Genomic DNA, 26,814 nt, shown 5'->3' on the forward strand with positions numbered 1-26,814 from the left:
TATGACGGCTTGGAGACAGTAAAGTATTATAATTTTTTTTTTTTTAAATTTTATTCCATAAGGCTGCATTAAATGATAGAGAGAGACAGTAAATACTTTTATATTAATACAAGAGATTACTATTTCAAATATAATTTGATAATAGTTTTTTACTTTCTATTCATCATTTATGTTCAGGAGTAAGTGAAAAATGTAATGGTTTCCACACAAATGATTCTTTGTTGTTTCAAATATCTTTAATATGAGTTGATGTTTAGTTACCTGTGCAGCCTGAAAATTTCCAGAGGAAAAATCAACCTCCCTAAAAATTACTGTATAATTCACACACTGCTCAAAACAAGCTGCATGAAAATACAGAGATACCATGCTATCAGTTTGGGGGGGAAATAATCCTTTCTTGTTTAAAAAAAAAATTAGATGACTAAAGTGAAAGAGGAAAGAAAGTGAATAGTGAAATATTTGTGGACATAATGACCGAAGACTGTGTTTTGGCACGTTGTGGAGAGTGTTATTCTCAGCATGATTTGTACTGTATATGTTGTGGATGTTACATGTTGTTAAACTTTGTCCATTGCATACACAGTCCTGGCCAGCAGGGACTCATAACCGCTGAGATATATGCAGTGTTTTAAACATACATCAGATGCAGAATGGTGGCGTCCATAATTTTTCAGTTATTATCTGGTGTGTATACAGAAGATCTCAAACACGCACACTGGACGGTGCTAAAGCGATAGCAGGGACTGGGTGGCCACATTCCCCCTGATGATTTGCACTGGTGGAGGAGGAGAGGAGGCACATACCCCTGTGACAGGTGCTCGTAAATCCTGTTCTACTGCCTAAGAGAAAGAAGCGTGCCAGGGAAGAGACGGTGACTCTGCTTTTCCTCGTGTGCCCAGCAGATAGCACAGGAACACAGTGGGGCAGAGCCAAAAGCCGCTCGCACGTGGGCATACGCAAATAAACAGAGCTTAAATGATGCCGTGCGGTGCTGGAGTAATCAGAGGCAGAGCCCACACCTGGATCGGGATAATGTGCCGGTGTGGTGTGTGTTTGTTTGTGAATCTGCATGTGAGGGAGAGAGCCAGCAATGATACGCTTCCGCTGGAAACTCAAGCGCAGAAGAAATAATGATGTCATACACCAGGGGCAGACAGTCACTGTTTACTTAGTTTCACTATCTATCTATCTATCTATCTATCTATCTATCTATCTATCTATCTATCTATCAAATTAGTAAAATCCAGTAAATTAAATTATATTGTTATATTATTAAAATATTTGATTTACTGGATTTTATCGTAAATAAAATACTTCACAAATGAATAGCACTTCATATAATTAATTATATTGTTAAAGTGCTATTTGTGAAGTATTTTATTAACAGTAAAATCCAATGAATGAAAATATTTCATAATAGAATTATATCAACTACTACTATTTATTTGTGAAATATTTCATATATAATAAAATAGTATACTTCTGCGTAATTATAACTATTATATAATACTATTAATTTGCATGGTATTTACAGTCAAATGTAATCAAATAATTTCATTCTATAATTTGATGTAAGCAGTAATAATAAAAAACAGTGGCTTCATGCATGCATACATCATACAAAAATAAATAAATAAAGTAAATTGTGACTTTTCCCCCCAGAACTCATGGTGCATTTCTGAGAACTGTCAGAAAAGCCAGAAGTCAAGTCAGAATTGTGAGAAATAAAGAAGTCACAATTATCTTAACTATTTTATTCCATTGTAAGACCTATGCTCAGAATTCAGAGAAAAAGCACAGAAATCTTAGTTGTGGAAACACTTACATACATTACAATTATGATTAAATGAGTGGCAAGTTGTAAAATACACAATCTAATTCATTATACTGTATTCACCAACAGCCATCTCTTTTAAAAGAAACTAAAACTAAAACTACAGGCACATCACACACAAACAGTGAAATTCTTTCTGTTTCTATTCCCTCTTCTGCATCCCTGCAGGCACGTCTGACTGTTGTAGGGTCCCTGCGGCAGGCTCCAGCAGAACATTATCAAACAGGCTGCTTTTCGGCAGTAAACACCAGTCCAGCGTGGAACAGACATTTCCAGATCCTAGAACACTGTTTGCTGTGGGTAACCAACACATGCTTACACATTCGACTCACTCAGAAGAACACGACTGAGTGACAGAGAACATGCGGGCACTGAGGGGGAGTCAGCTATCATTAGAAGGAAACCAAACAGGATCAAACAGCCCTTCATCAGACTGCTGCCAGTGTAAATGCCAATGAGAGAGTGGACCCAATTTGTGCCCTCAGTATGGGGGAAAGAGGGGGTGAACGGGACAGAGGCCGTAACTTACTCTGATATACTCTCTTTAAACAGAGTTCAGCTTCTTGTTTGTGCTTTAATCGTAGCATGGATGCAGCTGGAGTTGATTAGCACACTCGTCATTCTTCTCTCCAGGTCATCTGTCTCTGCCTGACAAGATGGGCTTTTAATAAACCCTGGCTGTCTATGCATTAGAAACACACTCAAACAAGTTTGAAATCCATGCTATGTGACTAGAAAACTGAAAAAAAAAGGGTTGTGGCAAAACCCGTAATACAATTTTAAGTTTACACATGATCTCTGGAGTCTGAATAATGCATAGTGAAGTGTTTTGCATAACCCAGCAGGACTTTTACAGAATATATTACACATTCTGGTGTGCGCACAATCACGCACACACTTGATGGTTATTTCACAGCCCCTCCGAGTTTATCACTCAGATGAAGAGCTGGCATTAAGGGAATTATCCTCTCAAAAAGTGGGCATTTGCAACACCCCAGCTGAGGGGCATTGTGAGTGTGTACGGGTCAGATTATTGGGACAGGGCCTCATCCTGCATCCAGTTTACTCATTCTGTCTGGGCTATACATAGTGTGTGAGAGAGAGAAAGAGAGACCCCTTTCCAGATAAGAAGCAAAGTCGCTGCCAAACCGACAAGACCCTATCAGAACGGATGGAAGACATAAGCCCAGCCCACATGCAGAAGTCCATATTTCATGGTCATTACAAAATGAGCTTTTATGAGCAGTGCAGGTAAAGGTGGCTGGCCTCCATTATGCTTTCAATTATATTTAATGAAAACCTACTGTAACCTCTGCTGCCCTGACACATACCATCCTCCAGCAAGGGCGCATTTCTCATTTACTCATTAGAAACAGAGCCACGCTATTGGTGGAGGCGATGGTGATGCGTGTGAGGGACCAGACATCATCTCACTGCATACAGACGGCCTGGAGGGTACAAACATAAGACAGACCGAACGGAGTCTATCGCTTCATGATCATTTCACAAAAAGCTCTTTTTATTACTGTCGACCACCCGAACAACCAGCAAGCAAGAAAGAAATCTAGTGAGTGAGTGCTAAAAAGAAGAACTGCTGCATACAGGAATATGAGTTATGAATGTTAAAACTTGCAGTGCACCACTCTCAGATCTCACATTGCTGTGGCGTTTCTAACTAGAGCACAGTGAGCTGAGTGCATGCTGAAATGAAAGCATATTCATGTCCCTGCATGTAACATCCGAGCTCAACGAGGCTCTAGTGTAGCATTAGCACAGAGGTGTGAATGACTCTCCACACATATACTTATGAGCTTAAATCATTCATTTTCTACTATGCTTTTTCCTTCCCTTACTTTCACTGAAATAACACCATGGTGATGAATGAGTCGGAAGAGCCAGAGAGAATGTTTCTAGGAAATATGAGAGGAAATATTGTCCTCGGATGCTCATGTCTGCCGTATCTGATATATCAGCTGCTTGTGCTGTTCCACAGAAGCAGAGTCTGAACTAGATTTTTAGATTTGCTGGAGAAAACGTGAAAGGAGAAAACAGTCTTTGCTCGTACAAAACTCATTTTTAGGGTGACAATTTAAATCATTAAATGCAGATCTACTAAAGGCTCTTGGGGTTGTTTATCAATAATATAAACTTCTATTAATACCATCAGTCTGTATTATTTGAACTTTTCACAAATCACGCTGACAACTTAATTATCGGTATACATTACCATTCAAAAGTTTGGGAAGAGTAAGATTTTTAATGGAGTCTCTTATGCTAATCACGGCTGTATTTATTTGTTAAGTAACACAGAAAAAAACTGTAATATTGTGAAATATTATTGCGGTTTCTAATATTGGCTTCCTATTTTAATATACTTCAAAATATTATTTATCTCTGTGATGCAGCACTTAATTTTCATCAGCCATTACTCCAGTCTTCAGTCTTCAGTGCCACACGATCCTTCAGAATTCATTCTAATATGCTGATTCATCATCAGTGTTGAAACTCTTGGTTTTGAAACCCATGATACTTTTTTCTCTGATTCTTTAATGAATAAAAGTAAAAGAAAACATCAACAAAAATGCATCTTTGCTGAACTGAAAACATTAATTTCTTGACTTATTCTAATTTAAAATGGCAAGTATGCTGTACCATTGTTTTGTGTGTGTGTGTGTGTGTGTGTGTGTGTGTGTATATATATATATATATATATATATATATATATATATATATATATATATGTATATATATATATATATAGCTTTAAAATCCAGTTTGTAAAGTTGGGACTCACCTTTGTGACATACCTTGTAACTCTTACATTATGAATCTTCCAGAGTGGGCAGGCATGGTTACACTTTATAGCGATTCTTGTCTTAACAACGTCACTAATGACTCTCAAATGATTTAGTTTGTGATTCAATTGGATTATTCTTATTATTGTTTCTGAATAGTATACAGTGATAGCAAACTTTCCAAATGTGCTAAATGGACTAAACGTGGCCAAATCCATTGAGATAACAAACACAACAGATTTCGTATTTATCGCACTAGACCACAGCCTCAGAATAAAAACCCAAGTCAAACAAAATCACTCCGATTCTGCCGGCATTAAGAAGGTCTATTACTGCTTGCAGAGTAATTGGTTAAATAGTTGCTCAAGGCGCAGGTCTCAAATTTAAGCCAGTGGGATGGAAGGCTCATGCCATTTACAATTACAAACCACTCAGGCTGGTGGCTTCATTTGAGTTTTGATTCAATTAGCTGATTTAATTGCTGTCCATACCGCTTTATGTCTCTTTGATTGATGGGCATGGTCAATGTGACGGCCACGGAGCTGTACGCCATGCCAAGCATCCTAAGATGTACACACACACACACACACAGTCTTGCTGATGGAGTGAGTTTCATTAAAGCCCTGTAGCCCAAGGAGGAATCCTGCACTCAGCTGGTCTTTCACTGAAAAGCACCATTGCTCACTCACTCACCCCGAAGCTCAAACTCGCATGTGCTCACCAATACCAAACCGGACTTTACCAGCCACAAACACATTAGAAAATAAACAGCAATGGGCTTTCTGCTTTGCATAATTGCCATTTTGATTTGCATTAGTCCGATCATCACTAAGCGATTAAATAATAGCACTAAATGATGTTGTCCTCTTTGAGCGCACAATCACCTGAAAGTGTCGGAACGCCTCTAGAGGAAGAAAGAGAGAAAATGTTTATTCACAGCTCCGGGAGAAGTGTGTGTGAGTGCTTTCCCTAAGTGTGAGGCCATTAGAGAACCGTGTGTGTGTGAAAGAGAGGCAGCGGCGCAGGCAGCGACACTCACACTCTCTCTTCCTCGCTCGCTTCACATCCTCTCTCCTCTTTTCACTTTCCTGGAAAGTGCTGCAGTCAGGTCAGTGATCTTATATCGGTGCGGACCGCTGGCGCTGTAACGCCTCTCAGCTGCACCTTCAAGAAACCCTCCATTATGTCCTCTATCTCTAATTCATGCAACCTCTTTTACTGATATATATACAGCATGCACATGTGTAGATGTGAAAGGAGAGGGAGGAAGAGTTTGGAGAAGTAGGAAAGAGCTAAGTAAGTGAGGTATTGAATAATGAACTCTTCCTTATACTCTGGAGAGGCTAAACACAGTAAATGCCCTATGAGTCCGGATCGGTTGTGGAATCACGGCTGAGACACGTAGCATGTCTCACTGACACCTGCCTCTTGCTTCCATTTGCAGCGCTCTCAAATGCCTGCCGCTTTCGTCATGTTTCACCAACACCATGTCTAGACATCCTGGAACATCTTTTAAAAGTGCCCCTTCCGCCCCCTCAGCTGTCTCACTTTCTTTTCCCCTTCTTTCTTTCCGAGACGCTATTTTCTGACTGTCGCTCCCTTGAGCGAGCTGTTAAGTGCAGTCTCAAAAAATCCCACAAAAAGCCCATTTACTGCAAGCTTCGGTTTCTACCCTCAATCCCAGCTTCCGTCCTTTTCTTTACTGTTTTAGCAACTAGTTTGTCGGCTAGCAGAAGAATGATATCCTCACAGTATGACGAACCACAGAGATTTGTTTTTGTGTTCCTGAGCTCAGACAATGTAAGTAATGATGTCAGCTACAGCTGAGCTCAACATCAGGGTCAATGGCCCAGTAAACTCACTGAGAGCTGCAGGCCCTATCCTCAGCAACAGCTCCACATAGGTCAGATCAACACGGCATACAGAAACGGACCTAATATCTCTATGATCACGCCTGTGTTGTAGCCCACAAATGCAGGGTCACTGCGTGCTGGAAGAAATGCAGTTTACAGAGGGGCAGTTTCAGGAGAAGGAAGATTGAAATGACATATGGAGGTATTTACACTTACCAAACTCAGATGCACCAGGCATTATAGAGCAGCTAAACACTATAAACTTGCAGCACAACTTCATGGTCCAGCACACTTTCACTGAGGAACTTGGGTTTGGCAGGAGATTGAGCAGACCTAGATTAGAGCCGGGTTTGTTTATGCAATCCATCGTCCGTGTGCCTCGTATAGGTGGCAGATGATTGATTAGCACAAGCTAAGTCCTTTGCGTGGCGAGTGACTGGGCTGCTGTGCTTTCAGCTGTGTCTTGTTGCTTTAGTGATGACTATCGCACCACATTAAAATGAGCCGTGACATTAAGACACGGAACGCTCTTTCTGATAATAGCTTGCGATTTGGCGAAATAATACTTGTGAGTTTGTCCAATTCAAACAGGGAAAATTACTGTCATTAACCAGGTAAGCAAACAATAGAGGGTTTTCAGTACACCCAGAACAGGATCTACCCTATTGTGCTCTGGAATAATCTGCCATGCCAGTAATTAGCTGCTGCACATTACCAACTTAAGGCTTGTTTGATACATTTTCATGCCCAATTCTCAATCAAACCTCAATTTTTTTTTGTTAGCATGCATGAAATAAATAGTAGATGGTGAGGCTCCGTCTGAGTAAGCATTACCACAGACATTTACTGTAAATCTACTTAAAGTTCAAACTATCAGTGATGTCAGTCTGCAGCAAGACGTTCACATTTCTGTGCTTATTTGGGAAGGAAAATGAAAGAATAAATTAAAACAGTAAAAAGTTTAAAGCTGAGAATATAACATGGTTATTTATAGATGAAAGCATCATCAAATTTGCAAAAATATTAAATAAACAAACACACGAGCACTCGGGGACTTTTCAGAATGACGTCATTCTAATTCTATGGAAACCCGAGGAACTTTCTGTGGAGTTCTGCACGCAGATTCCATGAGACCCAATAACCAATTCCTGGTCTTACAATTAACTCTGAAACTTTGAAAACTAGTGTGCAAAGGCTAAAATATCGAGTGATGAATGTTTTGATGGCTTTGGAGAGGTTGGAAAACAAACATCCTGCTTCTTTCATGAGTGCTAACAGCCAATCGAGAGGAAGACAGATTTTTGGCGCCCTGGAGTGTCTAGCCATTGGCGAAGTATGTGCAGACGAGTGTTACTGGAGGATGTAAGCGCATTGTTCTTAGTTTCGTGACAAAAGCTCTAATCATCGTAAGTTCAGCCGGTCACAGTTCAGTCAGCTCAGTGGTGGTCACAGCATGCAAGTGTCCATTTATGTCGGGAAAACTATGCTCATGTACATGTGTTCTTTCTTTTACCAGCTGCCATGCATGACCGTTTAAGGGCCAGCCATGTGAATGTTTCAGTGTTGGGAACCTACGTCAAAACTGTAGTTTAACAAGCAACTAGATATTCATAAATTAAAGTAGTTCAACTACAGTCAAGCTGAATAAGCAGTTCGCAACACTATAAATTATGACTAAAAAGCTAACAACACTGACGTGTGTATATATAAAGGTGTTGTGTATGTGTGTTTTAGAGAGTGTATGTATGTGTGTTGCTGTCAAAGTGAAGCTCTGCCCTGAGGGTCGAACTGAATACTCAAGGATGAAGAGGAAGAAAGAAAGAGAGGGTGCTTGAGAGCTGTCGCTAACATCCTCTTCACAATGAAGCTATTGTGGCATGTCCCACTCTGACAGTGTGGGCTCTCCTTCAAGTGCACAAAAACCCATCGGCCTTAATAATTTTAAAAGAACACATATATTTGGTTCAGTGGACAACAAAGGAGGGGCCTTTCAACTTTGACACACAATTTCTGTAAAACCTTTCCATAATCACAATACTGTGCTAATCACCCACACAAAACATACAAGCATGCATTCAAATCTTTATATCAACGAAGAAACATTAACAACATTTTAGCATTGCTATATTCATTTTCACAAGTCATTACAACACCACTACTAGAAAACACTGGGTATCATAAGTAGGACAATTGCATTATTTGATTTTGAAACCGTTTGGACTGTGAACCAAATGAACCGATTCACTAAAATGAAATAAACGTGAGAAAAATATTCGCTGCAGCATTTTGTTTAAAGACAGATAGTGTATTAGCATTATCAAATTTTTAAGAGTCGTGTCTTTCTGGGAGCTCTGTAAGGCTGAAGGGGGATGGGGATTTGAGAGTGTGCACTCAGTACTGTAGGCTTAACGGGGAAATAGATATAAATGTGTTTTTTGGGGCGGCTGGAGTAATGAAGAATGACAGAGACATAATCCCTGTGTGTAACCTCAGTAAACACTGGCAGCGGTGGTGTGGGGAGGGACGCCGCGCTTGACAGGGTTGAGCCCTGTCCTCTTCCCCCTGCTTAAATGGAATTTATGTTAGGTTAGCACCAATGACAAAAATCCAATTTGCAACATTATGCCGCCGGCCAAAATCTAATTTTAAGATGACTGCATTTCAAGAGTTTTCTCTTACATTCCTTGCGTGACGGTAAACTGGGAGTCTTGCGTTCGCTCTCTATTACCTGCATGAGAAAGAAATTCCCAGTTCTCAGTTTTCCAATTTCATTGTTGTTAAACTTTGCAAGAATGCAAAATCTATGGAGTGGAGGAAGGGGATAGATGGAATGAAACATGGAGAAGTAGTTAGCGGCTGATAAAGTAGAAGAAGAGTCTGAGACGTCCCCTGATGCTACAACCCTCTTCTGAAGAAGCGCCTGTGCGTGAGGAGATGCTAAGTGTTGAACCATCTGCTTTCGACCCTTCAAAGAGGCTCCCGGCTGAACCTGTCTTATTAAACGGGGCGTCCCACAGCTACAAAGAAAGCTGTTCAGATATTACATATGCAGATGCACTGGCTCACCAACAGCTCAAGGACACAATCCCACCCTGCTTTACAACCGATCAGACAAATCCCACACCAGCTGTATTGTACAGTCATGTCTAGATGGCAATCCTCAATCTGTGAAAGTCTAAGAATAAAATTATGGCACTTATGACACACTATAAAAGAGGTTGAATTTGGGGCCCATTTAGAGACCAAAAGAGTTATTGTGGGAAAATAAATGTTATTTACACTACTATCTATCTATCCATCCATCCATCCATCCATCCAGACACATTACTGTTCAAAGGTTTGAGATCAGTAAAGTATTTATGTATTCATTTTAATTAATTGTAATCCTTGAATCATGGGTTACACAAAAATTTTATCGGCATATTCAAATGATTTGTGTGACATTTAATGAAGGAGAAATTGCTTCTGAAAATTCAGATTTTACCGCCATATTTTAAAATATATGTAAACAAATAAAGTGAAATTGCAATAGTTCAAGTTTTTGTGATTTATGCTTTTACTATATTTTTATCTAACTAATAATGCTCTGGTAAGCATAAGAGACTTCAGGCAGTGGTCATGAAATTTCAAAATTGATTTTTTTTTTTTTTTTTTACTTTTGGTCACATGTCAGATCATCACTTTGACACATTCTCTGCTTTTCTTTTGATGTGCAATCTTCATGGAAATCAACAAATTCATTGCATTCTCGTACATCCTGTCGACCATAATTGGCGAGTTGCTGCAACATACAAACACACTGTATTTTGTCGCACATGAATCCTGCAAGATTTTTCACAGAACACCAGTTACCGTCTAGACACATCCCAGACACGACCCATGGCAACAAATGAAGAGGCTACTCTGGATGACTATAGGGTAATTACCAATATTCGCCCGTTACTCTCAGCACTTACTGCCACATTATTCGGTACCTTCAACAAAGACCCAAATGGGAACTCTTAAAGTCTGGCACCGATTCCTAACTGCAGCCGGACGTCTGGGTGAAAAAGACACAGACTGACATAACGGATGGTTAGCGCTCATCAGAGGCTCCAGCACCCTGTCCCCAGCCACCATGCTGTTTATTTAGAGCCTCTCGCCGCAATCCATTTTTCGTCCGTACTCTGGGTTTCCTGCTTCAGGAGATGCTTAACGTTACATTCATCCGCCAGCCCATGGGGCCAAAAGTTGAGAGTAATGTGATCAGTAATGAATTTTGTGTTACATTAGGCTGTATAAATGGATGGACAAGCGCAGACTACAAGTGTCCGGGAGTCGGGCTTAATCTAATGATGCAAAAATAGAGACAGAACCAATTATGGAGAGGGCCAACTCGGTGCTGCTGCAGGGACTGCAAATGAATAGGTACAAATCAAATTAGTGCCTAATAGACGCGCTACGAGAGAGGGCCAGTCGATGCTAAATGCATTAGGGCCTTGTGACCTCGCTGCTCCAAGCAGCGGCGTCTAGGATCCAACCTCCATCTTCTCCAGATATCAAAGAAAGTCTTGTTCAGATGAGGGGGAGGGCCGGAGAGCAGCAGCTTCCTAACTGAGTTAAATATTTGGATTGTCAAGAGTGGCAATTTCCCCCCTCATTGCGCGTCGCTCGGCCGCCTCAATGCGAATGACCTAATTTGTTATTGTAAAACCTCTGAAATGTGTCTTTTCCAAGATCTGTCCGAGAAATCACGTATATACGCCAGGACATATTCTAATCTCTGTGTAATTCAAACAGAATTGAGGAGACATAACTGATTCCTCAAGTCACTGGAGGAGTACGCAAGAACAATTGAACAAAACAGGGTTTACCATATTAACTTCTGAGGGACTTTGTTTGCTTTCGAGCTTAATGAGCTACTAATGAGAAGAAAAAAACATGACTGAAGTTCTTTTTGTAGGTCTTTAACAAAAAAAAAAAAGAAATTATATATATATATTTTTTTTTTCTATACACTTCAAGAAAAAAAGGTACAAAGCTGGCAATGGGTGGTACCCTAAGGTACAAAAGCTAAAAGGTAAGTACCTCATATGTACTTCGTACCTTACATGCTACATATTAGTACTTTAAAAATACGTAGCAGCAGCTAAAGTGCATGTTAGTACTTTATGAAAGGGAAACATCCCAGTGACAGTGTTATACCTTTTTATCTTAGTATACAGAGTTATCAATACATATTCTACTTTTGAACATCACATAAAATGTCCATACAAAGAAATTCAGTGGGGCCCAATGACTTTCATTATATGGACTAAAAGATTTGAAACTTTTTTACTTTTTAAGAAAGTCATAAAAATTTTGAAAAACAAAAAAGATTTTTGTGAGAACCATCCCTTTTAAAACTGTGACATTAACTGTTGCATTTATTAATGGTATGTTATCTGACATCCAGTGCCTATAAGATGTGCATAATACCATAAATGACAGGGTTTGCGCTCACCTGTCCCAGAGCCCACAATGTCTCTGCTGGGCGACTCTGACATTGCGTCTGCAAGCCTCTCCTTCAGGCCCTCTTCAGTGGCTTCCACAGAGGACATGTGACGCAGTCCGAAACTCTCAGGCCAGCTGCCACACACCTCCAGCAGGGTGACGCTGCGGTCAAACATGCCTGCCAGAGCAAAAAACAGAGAGAAGAACAACAGTTCAAACCACGATTTTGATTCGCAATGCATTAAAGCTCATAACGAGTACATATTATCACTGCAAATTGCAATTTTGTCTGTTCTTTATGTATTGTTGCTTATCAATTTTTATAAAATTGATGATCACACCAAAATAAACACACAAGTAACCAACTTGAAAATGTTTCAGTTCTGTAAGTCTCATTGAAGTCATAACACATAATGAACCTGAAAAAGTGTCCATAACTACGCTGGTGTAACTCGGAGGTCATAAACAGCTATCTGTGTTTTATCTGGCACACATCCGACCCCCCCAGCCTTCCTCTGACTGGGATAGCAAAGAGGAAATGACTGACCCCTGAAAAACACCACTGTGGGCCAATATGACTTCAAACAAAAACACTGGGCTCATTTTTTCCAGCAATAAGCGCCTAGGCCAATAAAAGAGATATTGCATAAGGAGGGGGGTGTTAAGGTAGCGCAGTTTGTCTGTCTCCCGTGATGCTGCATTTCAGACAGTGGCGTCTTTCTGTTATAGATACCTGCTGCATGAAATACAGCTGCTTTATCTGAATGGCCTGTAGGGAGACCCTTTGATCTGCAGGCCAACGGCTATCTGGCTTTGTCTGGCCTCCCCTGCAAACCTTCAGCCACACTCGAGGCCTCTGACAGGCGCTAATGCGCGGGCGGCCGGTGGAGCAGCGCTGATAGGGAGGCAAGAGGCCTGCTGTTATCTGCTGTAAAACACCAGCCCGGCCAGACTCACAGACAGCAGATAACTTCATACCACTTCATAAAAAGCTGTTTGTCCTGTGTCTGCCATTGACTCCTCAAAGCACTGAAATCGCCCAAGTCAACAGGCCGGCCATCAAAGCAACTTCCTGCAGGCAGAGTGGGAGTGGCCACCGTGCCTGCTGCCCACAATCAACAGCTCTAAAATACTAAAGATACTAAAGCACATACTGAACAGCACTTTGGTCTAATGGGAATTTGATATTTCAAAATACCAAAAAATTTTAATAAATTAAAATAAAATAAAAATGCATTTGAACAAAAGAATTTGAATTAAAATCACCAACAAAAGGAATTGGATCAGTACATAATTATATATACATATGGAATTTTAGTATTTTTTAAGTAATAATACTGATGATAATCTCTATATAATGTAGCTGATATATACGCTGCCCATTCAAAAGTTTGTGGCCAGTAAGTGTTGTTGTTGTTTTTTTTCACCCAGGCTTCATTTATTTGTTTTAAATACAATAATAACAGTAATATTGTAAAGTATTATTTAAAATAACTTTTTTACTTGCAATATATTTTAAAATGTCATTTATTCCTGTGATGGCAAAGCCAAATTTTCAGCAGCCATTACTCCAGTCTTCAGTGTCACATGATCCTGATTTGGTGCAAATTTCTTCTGATTATGGTTTTAAATCATTGTGCTGCTTAATGTTTTGTTAAAATCATGTTTCTTTTTAGGATTCTAAAAACATTACAAATGTCTCTCCTGTTATTTAAAATCAATTTTATTGATTAAAACCTGTGCTGGATAAAAATTATAATAAATAAATATAATTTTCCTAAACTTTGATTGCTCAGCTTAATGGTGAGCAACCTGTTCAGAAGACAGACAAGCACCTGACCAGTGCAAAGTGCTTTCTTTTGTATCATCAAACTCCTGAAAGTTTGAAACAAGTTTAGGAGGCTGTATGTCTGTGAGCATTATTTTAAAGCAGCCCAACAGCTGAAGGAGAATGGCACAGAAGATGTGGGGTCAGAAGTTCATCCCCACCAATAGGGAAGATCTCTTCATCAGACAGGCTGACAGCCGCCACAGCCCACATTCCGCATTATTCACACCCGTCAGAGAGCTCAGCCTCACCAATTCAATAATAAAACGCCTGCCGCAGGTTCTGGGTGAGACGAAAGGCCTGAGCGGATCCACGTGGATCCTTGCGTGTTGCGTTTGATTCTTCACTTGGAAATCCTGTCTGAACCACTGAGGTATGAGGATGTGATGTTAACATTTAACAGGCCGGAGAAAAAAAAAACATTTATCATCATAAAACCCATGTGGGTTAGTCATCTCTAAGATGTTGGCAAACGCAGGGCTACTTATCTCATTTTTGAGATTTTCTTTATATAGTTCAAAGAACATGCACCTTGACAGCCTCGGGTTACGGCAGGTTTACTGAGGCATGCTGGGGACACACATTATCCCGTTTCTGGGCTACAAGGGGTACCAGAGAAGCGTAAACACCTAGAAGAACAGCAAAGGTGGGGCTAATTCAATTAGGTTTTATTAAGGGGCCATAAGTGAAATTGAGCTAACAAGCAATTATCCCTAGGAAAGTGTGTTAGACTTGTGTAATGTTGCTCACTTCTATCTAAAAACAAACAGGCTTCTCGTGGAAAATGGACAGTGTGTAAATCACAGGCTGCCATTTGTCCAAGAAGGCATCTGCTGAGAAGACCTCCACCATTTTCTGGCCTTCTGCCACTTTTATTTAGAAGAGGGTAGACGGAGGACAGGGAAGTGCCCACATGATCAACACAATATGCACCAATTACAAGCTGACTGAATAAAAAAAATAATAAAAAAATAAATAAAATAAATGCAAATAAACAAAAACTAATTCCAAGTTAAATGAAAGCTGACTAAAAAAAAAGCAAAACATATATATATATATATATATATATATATATATATATATATATATATATATATATATATATATATATATATATATTAGTACTATGACTAGCTGCTAATAATATGGCCAGAATTCAATTGAGTCCTTTAGTTAGTCAAGTAAACTTTATTATCAGTTGATTATGGCCTTGCTCGAGTGAGTGTCCTCTTTGAAGAGATCAAGCCGTCCCACTCTCTAGATAAGAGCGACACTGGGCACTCAGGCCGGCTTTATTTCCGTGCCCTCCAGCTCCTCGATGTACCCTGCTTTCACTGGCTCTTAATCAGAGACCACTTTAAAGTGCCGCCGGTATACAGACACACACAGCATCAACGGCTCCTAAAAGCCAGTCTGACAGCGCTGCAGACGAGCACACCACGGCTAGAGCGATACGGACCCAAAAGCTGCCAGAAGTTGTTAGCGGCGATGTGTGAGTGTTAATGTAGATGTAAGCTCTGAGGATTAGCAGTCAGATAGATGGCCATAAGGAAGTCTTTTCCCTCACCTCCAAGGCCCCCATCCTCATTACATTACACTGCCTTTTAAATCATTTACTCCCTCACTCTCTCTTTTCACTCTCGCTCTTTAGCTGTGAGACTTTGAGTAATCCCATCAATACCCTCACTGGGCTTTTACACTCTCGTTCACACAATGGATTCCGGCTCACTCAGCCACGCCACTCTCTGCCCCGCTCAAAAGCCAGGTCGGCAAACTTAGAAAAACAGAGCGCCGTCTGGCAATTAGCCTTAAACCTTTAATAGCCAAGAGAGCAATGCTTCGTGTGTGGCGCTGGCTGCGATTCCTTAAATTGTCAGTGCGAAAGTGTATTCAGAGACATTCTGTCTCCTATTCATAAAAACACCTTTATTCACTCCATGGGTGTGAAACGGCTCTTCCTGCAGGAGGAGGATCAAAAATCAGGGTTAAATCCATGATAATGCCGCTAAGAGTTATGATGACCTGGTGTCTCCACAAAAGGGTTGTGAAACAATCATAGCACTGGATCATAATGCACCCATTGAGCTTATCTGGATTAGAAAGTCCTGCCTGGGCTCCCGAACACCTTTAACAGATTAAGACAAGCCTGTGTTTTTATGTATTCACATGCTCTGCCCTTTGTATTCTCCTTCTTTAATTATATATGGTTTCAAAACACTTATTCATTCCACTGAGAGATGGGATGGAGATGAGGCACAAACAGGAAAGCCAAAAATTCATCCACTACATCTGGCATTAACATGCGTTTTAGGTGATAGGATAGGGAAGCGCATTACTGAAAACACATTTTTAGATGGTTTGAAATAGTTTATGACCACATTTATTGAAGATATCAATGCAAATGTGATTTTATTATTAGATTACAGATATGTGCATTATATGCAATTAAGTTTCACACTGCTAATAATCATATGTCACTTTGATGGAAGAGTTGGAGTCAATGTAAATCATTCTGGTTAAAAAAAAAACATGCTTACTTTAGTAGAATGCTAAGATGTAAAGGTGGCCTGAAATGCAGCACTAGAAATCAAAATCAAAGTTTGTGTAAAGTTTTATATACAAAATGAATGTTCATGTCCATGTGCGTCCATGTCAAATGGTAAAAACATACAGGAGCTTTCACAAGCCCCCATCTGATACTGAGTGCACAGGTGCTATGTGTATCTTGCTAATGTCAGAAGAAACCCATTTCATTGATGATTAAAGCAACAGGGGTGATGTTGTGATTGGTGAGGGCATCATCAGTATTAAAACCCACTGGTTTATACAGGATCAGCTTCTCCCTTTCCCCTCCCTAAGAGCAATTCCATGCAGGAGTGGGGCTGCTGAACTCGTCCCATCCACCTCCATTTCCAAGTTCAAGCCACTCTTCTCAGTATTTGCTCGCAGAAGCCCTCAGAACCCCATAACTCAACATCAAACATCAGCATTAGCGAACAGCGTGGCTGCTGCAGCCTCTGCGGTTCTCGCTCAATGTCCGGGAAATAAACGAGGGCAGAAATGAGTGCGACCTCACTTGGGACAACACTGCTGTGTGTTTTTCCTTTCCCATTCCTTCACTTCGAATCGGAGGGCCACGGGACCGCGTTAATAATAAAGAGCGCCGCGGTCCCGGCAATGATTAAAAGAGAATGATACGCTTGACGCAGAGCAGACCCTGCAGGGTGTGTTTGCTGACAAACTGCCCCGCTCTCTGACAGCTCGGGCGAGAGAGCGTACTCCAATGGCCCTGTTCAGCAGGGTTCACACACATATGCACGCAAACACACTACATACACACATCCGAGTGTTGATCAGTCGAGTCTTTCACCACTCATGCCGGAGTTCAGCACATTAGCGTAATATATGCTACTGAGTTAAACAGTGTTCGCGTCTTAGGTGTGTCCCGAGGCTTTTCTAATAAATGAAGCTGATGGAGTCGGTGTAAACAGAAAGCGGCCTAATGATGGAGAGCGAACGAGCGAGAAGCCGTTTTCCACCAGCCAAAGTGGCAGGGACGCCTAATTGATATGGAAGAGTATTGTATTACGCTGTAACTTAATGAGGCAGACGTCTTGTTTATGCTGAGAAGCTAATGTGTTTCACAGCTACTTGAGTGCATTCATTTCTCTGACAGGCTGGAACATATCGAGCCCCTCCCAAGCTCGTCAGAGCCAAACTCTACAGGGCCGCACCGATCCATGAACAAAACATGACGCCGGGGCTTGACTCAACAATCAGCACTTAAAATACTATCAAATCTTATTAAAAACAACAACAGACAGTTACTTATATTTAAGCTGTATTTGTTAATAAATTCAGCCTGGCTGAAGTTCACGGTAATTACAGGTGGCAAATTGCAATATTTGTCAAAAATGTCACTTGGGCTGTGATCAGACTTGTAAAATTAAACGTTCCAACTCAACTGATAATAAAACAAAGACTTCTAGAAAATAAAATAATTTTGTGCACTATTCAAAATTAAACTAAGAATCTTTTAAATTTTACTTAATGTAATTTAAATGTAAATAAAAGCAGAATAGCAATTTGAACGTAAGGAAATACAATTAAAATGAACTGAAATTAAAATTAATTCATATAAGAAATTTCTAAGTAGAATAAAAAAGCTTGTGAAGTCAAAGGATTGACAAAGGTTTGTTTAAACATTTTGAAAAATGTTTAAGAAGCCTTTTTGTTTGAAGATTTATAAATCAAACAAACAAACAAACATCAAACGAACCAATGAACAAAATAACTAGAACAACAAATGAAAAATTAGCAAATGAACAAACTACTAAACGAATGAACAAACTGTCGAACCACAAATGAACTAACTACTAAGAACAAACAAGAAAACTATCAAACCACAAACTACTAAACAAAATGAACAAACTACAAACTAATAAATGAACAAACAAAGTATCGAACCACACATGAACCAACTACTAAACGAATTAGAAAAACTATCGAAAAACGAATAAATGAACAAATTACTAAACGAACAAACAAACCATCAAACCACAAATTAATAAACTACCAAATGAACAAACGATAGACAGACACAGAGACTGACAGACAGATGGAGAGACAGATAGACAGACAGGGTGTCATCAAAGCATACCGTGTGTGTGGACATGAACATGTTTCTCAGATCTATGAGAGACGCGTAAAATCTGGCGCTAGGGGTGAGTATCCACATTAATCACAATACCGCCCATCCCAGCAGACCCCATCCATCAGACCGCTGTTGCCGGCGGAAACCCGAGCCCACGCATCGCCTGAGACTGCCAACCCGCAGTTGACGGATGGACATGGCCTTAATCCCCACATAACACAAACACACACCTGTACTCACTCTCTCTGTCAGTCTCACACACACATACTTCTAATACCTCAGAGCAATGAAGATGCACACAGGGACAAATACAGTATGCATTAGGTTCATGCAATAAATCTGAAATGTAACATTCCTGTTACATCTGGTCTGACTACAGGAATACATCCATGATATAAATACAAAGGACTTTGTGCTCATAAAAAAATAAATCGTCTGCATGACACCAGGATTTATTACACTTTGTGATGCCTAAATTCACTTGCAGCATATAAAAGGATTTATTTTTAGTTTTTTTTAGTTTAAATTTATTTAGCATACTGGTCATTTAAGGCCTATAAAATGAAAATAACTACTGGTTTATCACTATTGGTCAGCATTTTTATTACAGTTTATGCCTATGTAATGAAATGTATACATTTTTATGTGAAACTTAAGCATTCAAATACATTTTACTGCCCAGCATTCCAATTCATGCAACAAATTGTAGACACTCTCCCTGTCTCTTTCAGCATTTATTTACAGTGTTTGCATTTCCAAGCGTCTTGATAGTTCACACTTTCAGTCAGGAAATGACCCAGTACAAACACAAACTCACACTGCGTTCTGTTTACTGTTGCCTTAATGCACAATGACTAAATAGCAGTGTGTTTAGATATTCTCAAGCGAGCAGAAATGGAAAGTCACGCTCAGGGCACTCAGGGGGCTTTGTGATCTCATTTGTAACGAGGAGGGATGCTCAGACAGACATGGCGACGGTGATTCCTGCGTTTGTCCGGCTAACTAAGTTAGGATTGCATGGACAACAATTTGTCTCATGTCCACCAGGGACGAGAGAAAAGGAGAGAAAGTGAGAGAGAGAGTGAAGACGTGCAGAGGACAGAGGTCTCAGCTGGCTGTGAGATGGGAGGTTAGCGCCGTAGAGTTCCACCATCGCACAGACACGTCCACAGGGCCCTGGCCTTGTCAGATGGCATTATCTATCAGACTGGTGAAGTGCACCACAGAGGCTGCACTATGGGAGAATGTGATCTGATTGATTGGAAGCACTGTTACACCTGACTGGAACAATGACTTGATTGGCCACCAGGACTGTGGACCCTGGATTCTCTTCTTCCATGACAGAGCAGCAGTGGACTACTAGGTCGAATCAGATAATGATTGGGAAGAACTGTATATGTTGTATTTATAAAACAGATACTGTAGCTCTTAGCTGTTAAATATTATTTGATAAGCCATGATGTAATAACTAATAAACACATGTGCATTAATGTACAACAATAAACAACCTTCAATTAATTTACACTCTGACTACAATTAAACAAACAAACAAACAAATAAACAAAATCATAGAAAAGCCTATCTTGGTCAGAGCAAACCTGACACAGCACATGGTACATAAGCAAAACAATTGAAGTATATTTAATCATCATCACCATTTATTATTATTATAATAATAGAGCTGTCAAATGATAAATCACATCAAAAATAAAAGTTTTTATTTACATAATATATGTGTGTTTATTGTGTATATATAGATACACACACACATACAGTATATATTCTGAAAATATTTACAAGTATGTATTTACATGCATATATTTATATAATTTATATAATATATAAATATTTAATATATAAATATAACTTTTTTCTTAAATATATACATGCATATGCTTATATATACACTTAACATACTTAACATACATACATATATATATATATATATATATATATATATATATATACACAAACACAGTACACATTTATTATGTAAACAAAAATTTATATTGTAGATGCGATTAATTGCGATTAAACGTTTGACAGCACTGAATAATAAAATAATAATAATAAAAGATTTAAATGCATTTTCTCTTGTTCAGAGCAACCGATACACCACATGGTACACAAAACAAAATAGTATGTATATTTGTTCATTTATTTCTTCATGTATTCTTCTTTTTCTTATAATAATAATAAATAGTTGTTGTTCATAAAATAATAAATCTCATTTCACATTTCCTGACTAAATTTGAAATGTCATTCATTATATTGTCTGACTAAATACGAATTCTGACTAAATTCTATATATATACAATAATAAGAATGGTTATCCATTTATAATTCCGAATTTACTTAGAATTCAAATTTAGTCAGAAAATACGATGATATTCCAAATTAAGTCAGGAAATGTGATATTACAAATAGCCATTCAGCTATCATTTCAGAAAATATGAACTCGTTTTGACATGTAACACCTCTTTTCACAGTCCAATCAATTCCCTGAAAAAAACCATATAATAAATCAAGTCCCATCTTAAACATTTTCTCATTAAACATCCTTCTTTATTACCGAACAGTGGTTGTGAAGGACAGTTCACTTCAAGTTTAGCACTGTGTGAGTCCGAGTTTAAAAACAGCTGTCTACAAGTTTCTGTGAGGGAGGCAGTCTCACTTTCTTCTCATTGGACGGCTGAGTGACACAAACCCTCTTCTCATTGTTATTCAAAGAAAAGGGCCAAAACTTCACCCTTAGTTTTCATTACAATAAAACAAAAACTTGTTGCAGATGAGGCTGAAAAAACAAGCTGTGGAGCTAATGAAAGGCCTGATTTAGGGAAACATATTGCTTATAATCACTTACAAACACTTCCTGCATCTTGCCGAAAGTTGAATTATAGGGTTAGCGGAGCCGTGCGCAGGACCGCTGTGTTCTGATGTGGCAGCGTGAAGCAGAGCCTCCTCGCAGTAATAACAGCTCTGATCTCCAGACTCCAGGGCCATGCAGGACAAGCACCATCCGTACTGCCAAACAGCCAGCCTGCCGTCCCCAGGGTACAGGCAGAGGTCACGGCCCACTTTGGCACCAAAGAGAGTAGGCAGAGAGGATTTTCATTTCGACATGGTGCAATCTGTCACAATCCCATTTGATAATGAGAAATCATCGCCTAATGTGTCTTTAATCTGAGCGTTTTCGAGTTATTACGCAGACTATGCAGCCTTCGTTATATTTCCTCTCCACTGTCAAGTCTAAACCCTCTTAAGTGAAAGTAATCTTATTGGAGAGACCGAGGAGAGAAGTGACGTCTCATCAGTCAGTGAGTTTAGGACTGTGTGCTGCAGGCCACTGAGGAGCATCTGATATGATGATTGTGGCCAAATCCAGCCGTCCACCTGGGACTTCACTCATTCTCTCCTTCCAGCACTCAAAGCTGCTTATCACGCACACATCACCCCGTTCCACCGACTTGTCTCAAATCTCCTCATTTGGGAGTCCAGGTCTCCTAAGGGGTTTAAACCAGTAATCTGAAAAACCAACTATTATTTAGGATACCTAACACTGTAAAGAATTTCACAGAAACCTATTTCTGCTGCAAATAAAATCAGATCCGCTCAACACTTTTAGTTTCGCAAACTAAAACGATTTATGCGATGCTTTAACGCTTTGAACAGACTGTATTCTGTACTATAACTAGTCATAGAAAGTGAGGAACTTGACTTATCTTTTCATTGGCAATGTCACTTAAACTAATTATGTATCACCGTTAAAAACTTAATCTAATGAAATAGACTAAAAAAGTCAGCGCAATTAAACTGAATTTTTTTATTTAGTGATTATTTTAAATAATTCATATAAGTAATTTGGATGAATGATTATAACTGAGTTTATAGAAATGGCTAGCTTGACATTGCATGTGGTCAACTATAAACCTGTCAGTCTTAGCTCCAGAATAAGACGTAAAGATATAAGACTGAAATGTATTAAGAGTCCATTACTAAATTAAAAAAGTACATAATCTAAAATGATGTATCTGAATCTGAAAATACTCAAACAATAGAGAAACTCACCCTGAGCTATGAAGGGTCAAGGACTAGCAGCAGAATCAATGCTAGGCAACTTAAAATTAGATTTTAAACATAACCTGGATGGTTAAATTCTGAAAGCAGCCAAGTGTGCACAGACATGTATGAATGCAAATAAAATGTCGGAAGCAAGGCAGCCTGAGTAGAAGAAAAAAAGAAACCGCCTTTAGAAGGAGCAACGCCGAGCAGTAATGTGCGCAATGACATCTGGGACTGTAATCAGCCGGACGCTTTCAAGACCTGCCAAAGCAAACAAGGCAATAACAAATCCACTTTACAGACCATCGATCTGCCCTGGACCAGGCCAAGCCAAACACAGGAGGACAGGAGTCTGCAGAGCAGGGTCAGTCTCTTTCAGTGACCCCTACAGTCCACGGATCCCCCCAACATAGTGTCACACCATCCCACCTACTGTCAAACACACCCTTTACCCAAAAACACCTGCAGGCTGATGCTTAATTTAACAAACAATGGTGGGATGATCAGTTCAGATGAATGATTCTGTTAAATCGTATCTGTTGGCACTAATGTGTGACACTTCACATAGATCTAATTTGGATCAAAGATACTCTCATACTCCATTTATCACCACTTCTGGCAGCCTTTTCAGCACAAAAGGTGCATAAACAAATAAACAAATATTATTTTTGGAAGAACTGCATATTCACTAAAGCATACAATGTACCTATCAATGATAAAACAGTTCCAGATGGAGAAGAATAATAAATGAAAGACCGCATTGATTTTTTTGAGGGGGTGACCGAGTGCAGAAACAAGGCTCCTGCACACAAGTGTTTGTGCCGGATGGAAAATGGAGACGGGTTAATCTGATTTGAGAACAGCCCAAGCAGCGGCGGTGCTGAGGATGCTGCAGGAGCCAAAAGAGCCGAGCACGGCTGGGCATTCTGCAAAAATGAGACAAGACGGGACTCGGTCACTGAGTAAACTTTCACTTTGATACTTGAGTGAGCTAATGAGGTTGAAAGACAAAAACACTCAGGCAGGAGAAGTCCCTACAGACATTGCAAACTTCTGCTCAGAGAGGAGGCACAGAGAAACTACACTAATGTCAAAGAAACAGAAAACTCAGCTCTGCACCAGACCATTAAACCAGCTAATCTCAAACCAGGAACCAGTAAATATCAGATAAAATAAAAATTGCTAAAAAATGTTTCTGCATTAAAGTAAAAAATAAATATAATATAATATAATATAATATAATATAATATAATATAATATAATATAATATAATATAATATAATATAATATAATATAATATAATATAATATAATATAAATGCTATTGTATGTTTGTTTCTCATAGCTGTCACTAAATTCCAAAATTTTACATTCCATAATTTTATATCTTGAAAAGTGACTATTTCTTATTTTTGATCCACAATTCCATTTTTCTTTTCCTACAAGGCAGAAACAGGCTTAAAAAAAATAATAAAACAAAATAAAAACATACAAAAAGGTAATTGTGAGCTTATTTTACATCTTGCAATGTGACTTTCTTATTTCTCTCTCCATCACCATCACAACTGTTTTTTATTTTTTACGCTCCTATCTATCTATCTATCTATCTATCTATCTATCTATCTATCTATCTATCTATCTATCTATCTATCTGCCATTACATCAAAGTCAGCTAAATTAAAACGCAATGTTCTCAAAACTTAGTAAGACTTGTAAACAGAGTAAAATGTGGTCTGCATTAGCGCTAGACAAGCTAGGAACAATATGAAATGAATAAGATGCAAATGGAACAGTTTTTTTTTGCTGAGGTAGAACATAAATCGCCTGGTCAGCTCACACCACTGGATGAAGGATGCCTCATTGGCAGGAACCTCTGTCTCCACAGCTTGAAACGAGAGCGATGATTCACTCACTGAAGATCCAGCAAAAGCACAAGAGAGACACACACTCCACTCCATACAAACACAGCCCCTGAACCCAGAATTAGGACAGAGTGTCAGAATTAGATCTGATCCACCGCAAGGCAGCCCGCAGCAGAGCGAGGCTTTTCCCTGATCAAAGCGGCGGTCGGATTTCCTCCACCCAGACTGCAGGCAGCAGAGGAGAACGAACATACAGCAGCACTGTGCTCCATCAACACATGGGCCAGATTTTCAACATTTTGGGATGAAGGTCATCTGTTTTGGGTGTGGAAAAGTGAAGCAATAGCTAGATTGTTACATTCAGAGCAAAGAACGGGAACAGTTTGTCTTGTGTAAACTTTCCTGGGGAGAAGAACCGAGAAAGAGGTGAAAAACTGGAAGCCGCCGCATCTGCTCAGGCTCTGTGACGGACAATGAGCTCTGAGCTAATGTCTGAGGCAGCGACCTCTTTGCAAAAACCACAACCACATCATCTGAGAGCGGAAGAGGGAGAAACAGAGAGGGAAGCTGGAACGGCCTCATTATATCAGCCTGATATCATCCTAACCACGGTCTCAACGCCACACCACTACAAACAGCGAGACACGGAGACTGATGAGTGTGTGGAGACGCGACTCTGATGTGTTTAAGGGGAAAGATGCAAAGGTGGACAGATGGGCACAATGTGAGCTGACATCCTTTATGGGCTCTGCTGATTCTCTGTAATGCTAATCATTACTAAACTAAGCGACTCTCATGAAAAATGTCAAGGGAAGTCACAAAATTCCCCATTAATGACAATTATGCCTATTTTACTACAATTACAAATTTTTGCATAATTTTATGACTATTAAGAATACTGTAACAACATACTATAATAATAATAATAATAAAAACTATTATAAAAACTATAATAAAAACTCTATAATAAAAACAATTCTTAAAGGGCATGCATTAAAAGATGTAATATTGGTCTTGGGTGTCCCCAGAATTTGTCTGTGAATTTTCAGCCCAAAATACCCAACAGATCATTTATTATAACAGCTAGAATATGGCATTTTTGAGGTGTCAAAAAAAAGAGAGCTGTTTTGGCGTGTATGGCTTTAAATGCAAATGAGCTGCATATTCCTGCCCCATTCCTAGAATAGGGTGTTGCCTATACATCTCTCTGCATTTCATGTCTACAGCAATAAACAGCCAGTAGACATAACATGGCACAGAGTGAGAGAACCGGTGTTTAGCCGTACATATGCAAAGCCAAATGCACTGAAATTGGGAAGAAACAGTGAAACGTTAAAGAGATCGCGCCTCGCAGACCTGTCACGCGACTGTGCTACTGAACAAATCTCATGCTACAAATGGCACAAACTAATCTCACAAGCTTAAAATACTGAATGTAAGCACACAAATACAATTAAACACTATAACGACATGACTGATTTGGTTTAAAGGGAATTAACCAATGAGGAGTGGGTGGATTTTTATTTCATTTACAGTGGCCAACACATTTATATCCAAACACCATGTAAAAGTCGATTTTGCAAAAAAGTTGTCCTTTAAATCTATATCTATCTATCTATATATCTATCTTTCTATATCTATATCTATATATATATCTATATATATATATATATATATATATATATATATATATATATATATATATATATATATATATATCTATCTATCTATCTATCTATCTATCTATCTATATATATATATATATATATATATATATATATATAAACTTTCTGACGTAAGACTTTTGTTGTCATTTTTATTTTTATTTTTATAAGTTTAATTTAAATTTTACATTTCTTTGATTTTCAATTATTTTCACCAATGTATTTCTTTGTTATATTTTGGGAAATAATAATTGTTAGCAAAATAAAAAAAAAAGGATGACTACACTTTAAATTTTGCCATGATTATTTAATTTTATGTTTTGAATAAATTTCTTGTTGCAAACATATATTATTACTATTATTATTATTATTATTATTTTGAGGTAAAAATTACCTATTATTTCTTTGTGATATTTACCTGCTCATTTCTTTGTTTTTTTAATAGATAATAATAAATAAAGCAAAGCAAGAAGCTAAAAACTTTAGGATTTACAACATATTCCAGTTAAAACAGCCTGATGAACAATGACTAAAAAATAGAGAAAAAAGGCTAAATGAAGTCTAAAATCAATGAATGTGACAGAAACTGATAGAAAGAAGCGTGAAAGAGAAAGGAGAATGCCAATAATAGATATATAAAGAGAGAAAAAAAGAAACAAAGAAGGATGAGGCAGAGTGCTGGAACAGTAATATGAAGTAACTAAATCCAGATGGGCGAGCGAGGCAATGTGAGGCGAGGAGGCGAGCGGCCTGTGTGAGAAAGAACAGACGGATGCACGGCTGCCGCAGCG

At 38.9% G+C, this 26,814-nt stretch overlaps 1 protein-coding gene across 4 annotated transcripts in view; it reads right to left on the reverse strand.

The window, feature by feature from the left end:
• bcas3 (BCAS3 microtubule associated cell migration factor) overlaps positions 1 to 26,814 on the reverse strand; it is a 207,671-nt gene that overhangs the window by 1,867 nt on the left and 178,990 nt on the right. For all 4 annotated transcript variants that reach the window (XM_052577234.1, XM_052577233.1, XM_052577237.1 and 1 more), the window contains one exon: positions 11,965 to 12,132. In XM_052577234.1, coding sequence (XP_052433194.1) covers positions 11,965 to 12,132 — 168 coding nt within the window. The remainder of the gene's footprint in view (positions 1 to 11,964; positions 12,133 to 26,814) is intronic.

This window comes from Carassius gibelio, chromosome B15 (assembly GCF_023724105.1).
Source record: "Carassius gibelio isolate Cgi1373 ecotype wild population from Czech Republic chromosome B15, carGib1.2-hapl.c, whole genome shotgun sequence".
NCBI classification, from domain to species: Eukaryota; Metazoa; Chordata; class Actinopteri; order Cypriniformes; family Cyprinidae; genus Carassius; species Carassius gibelio.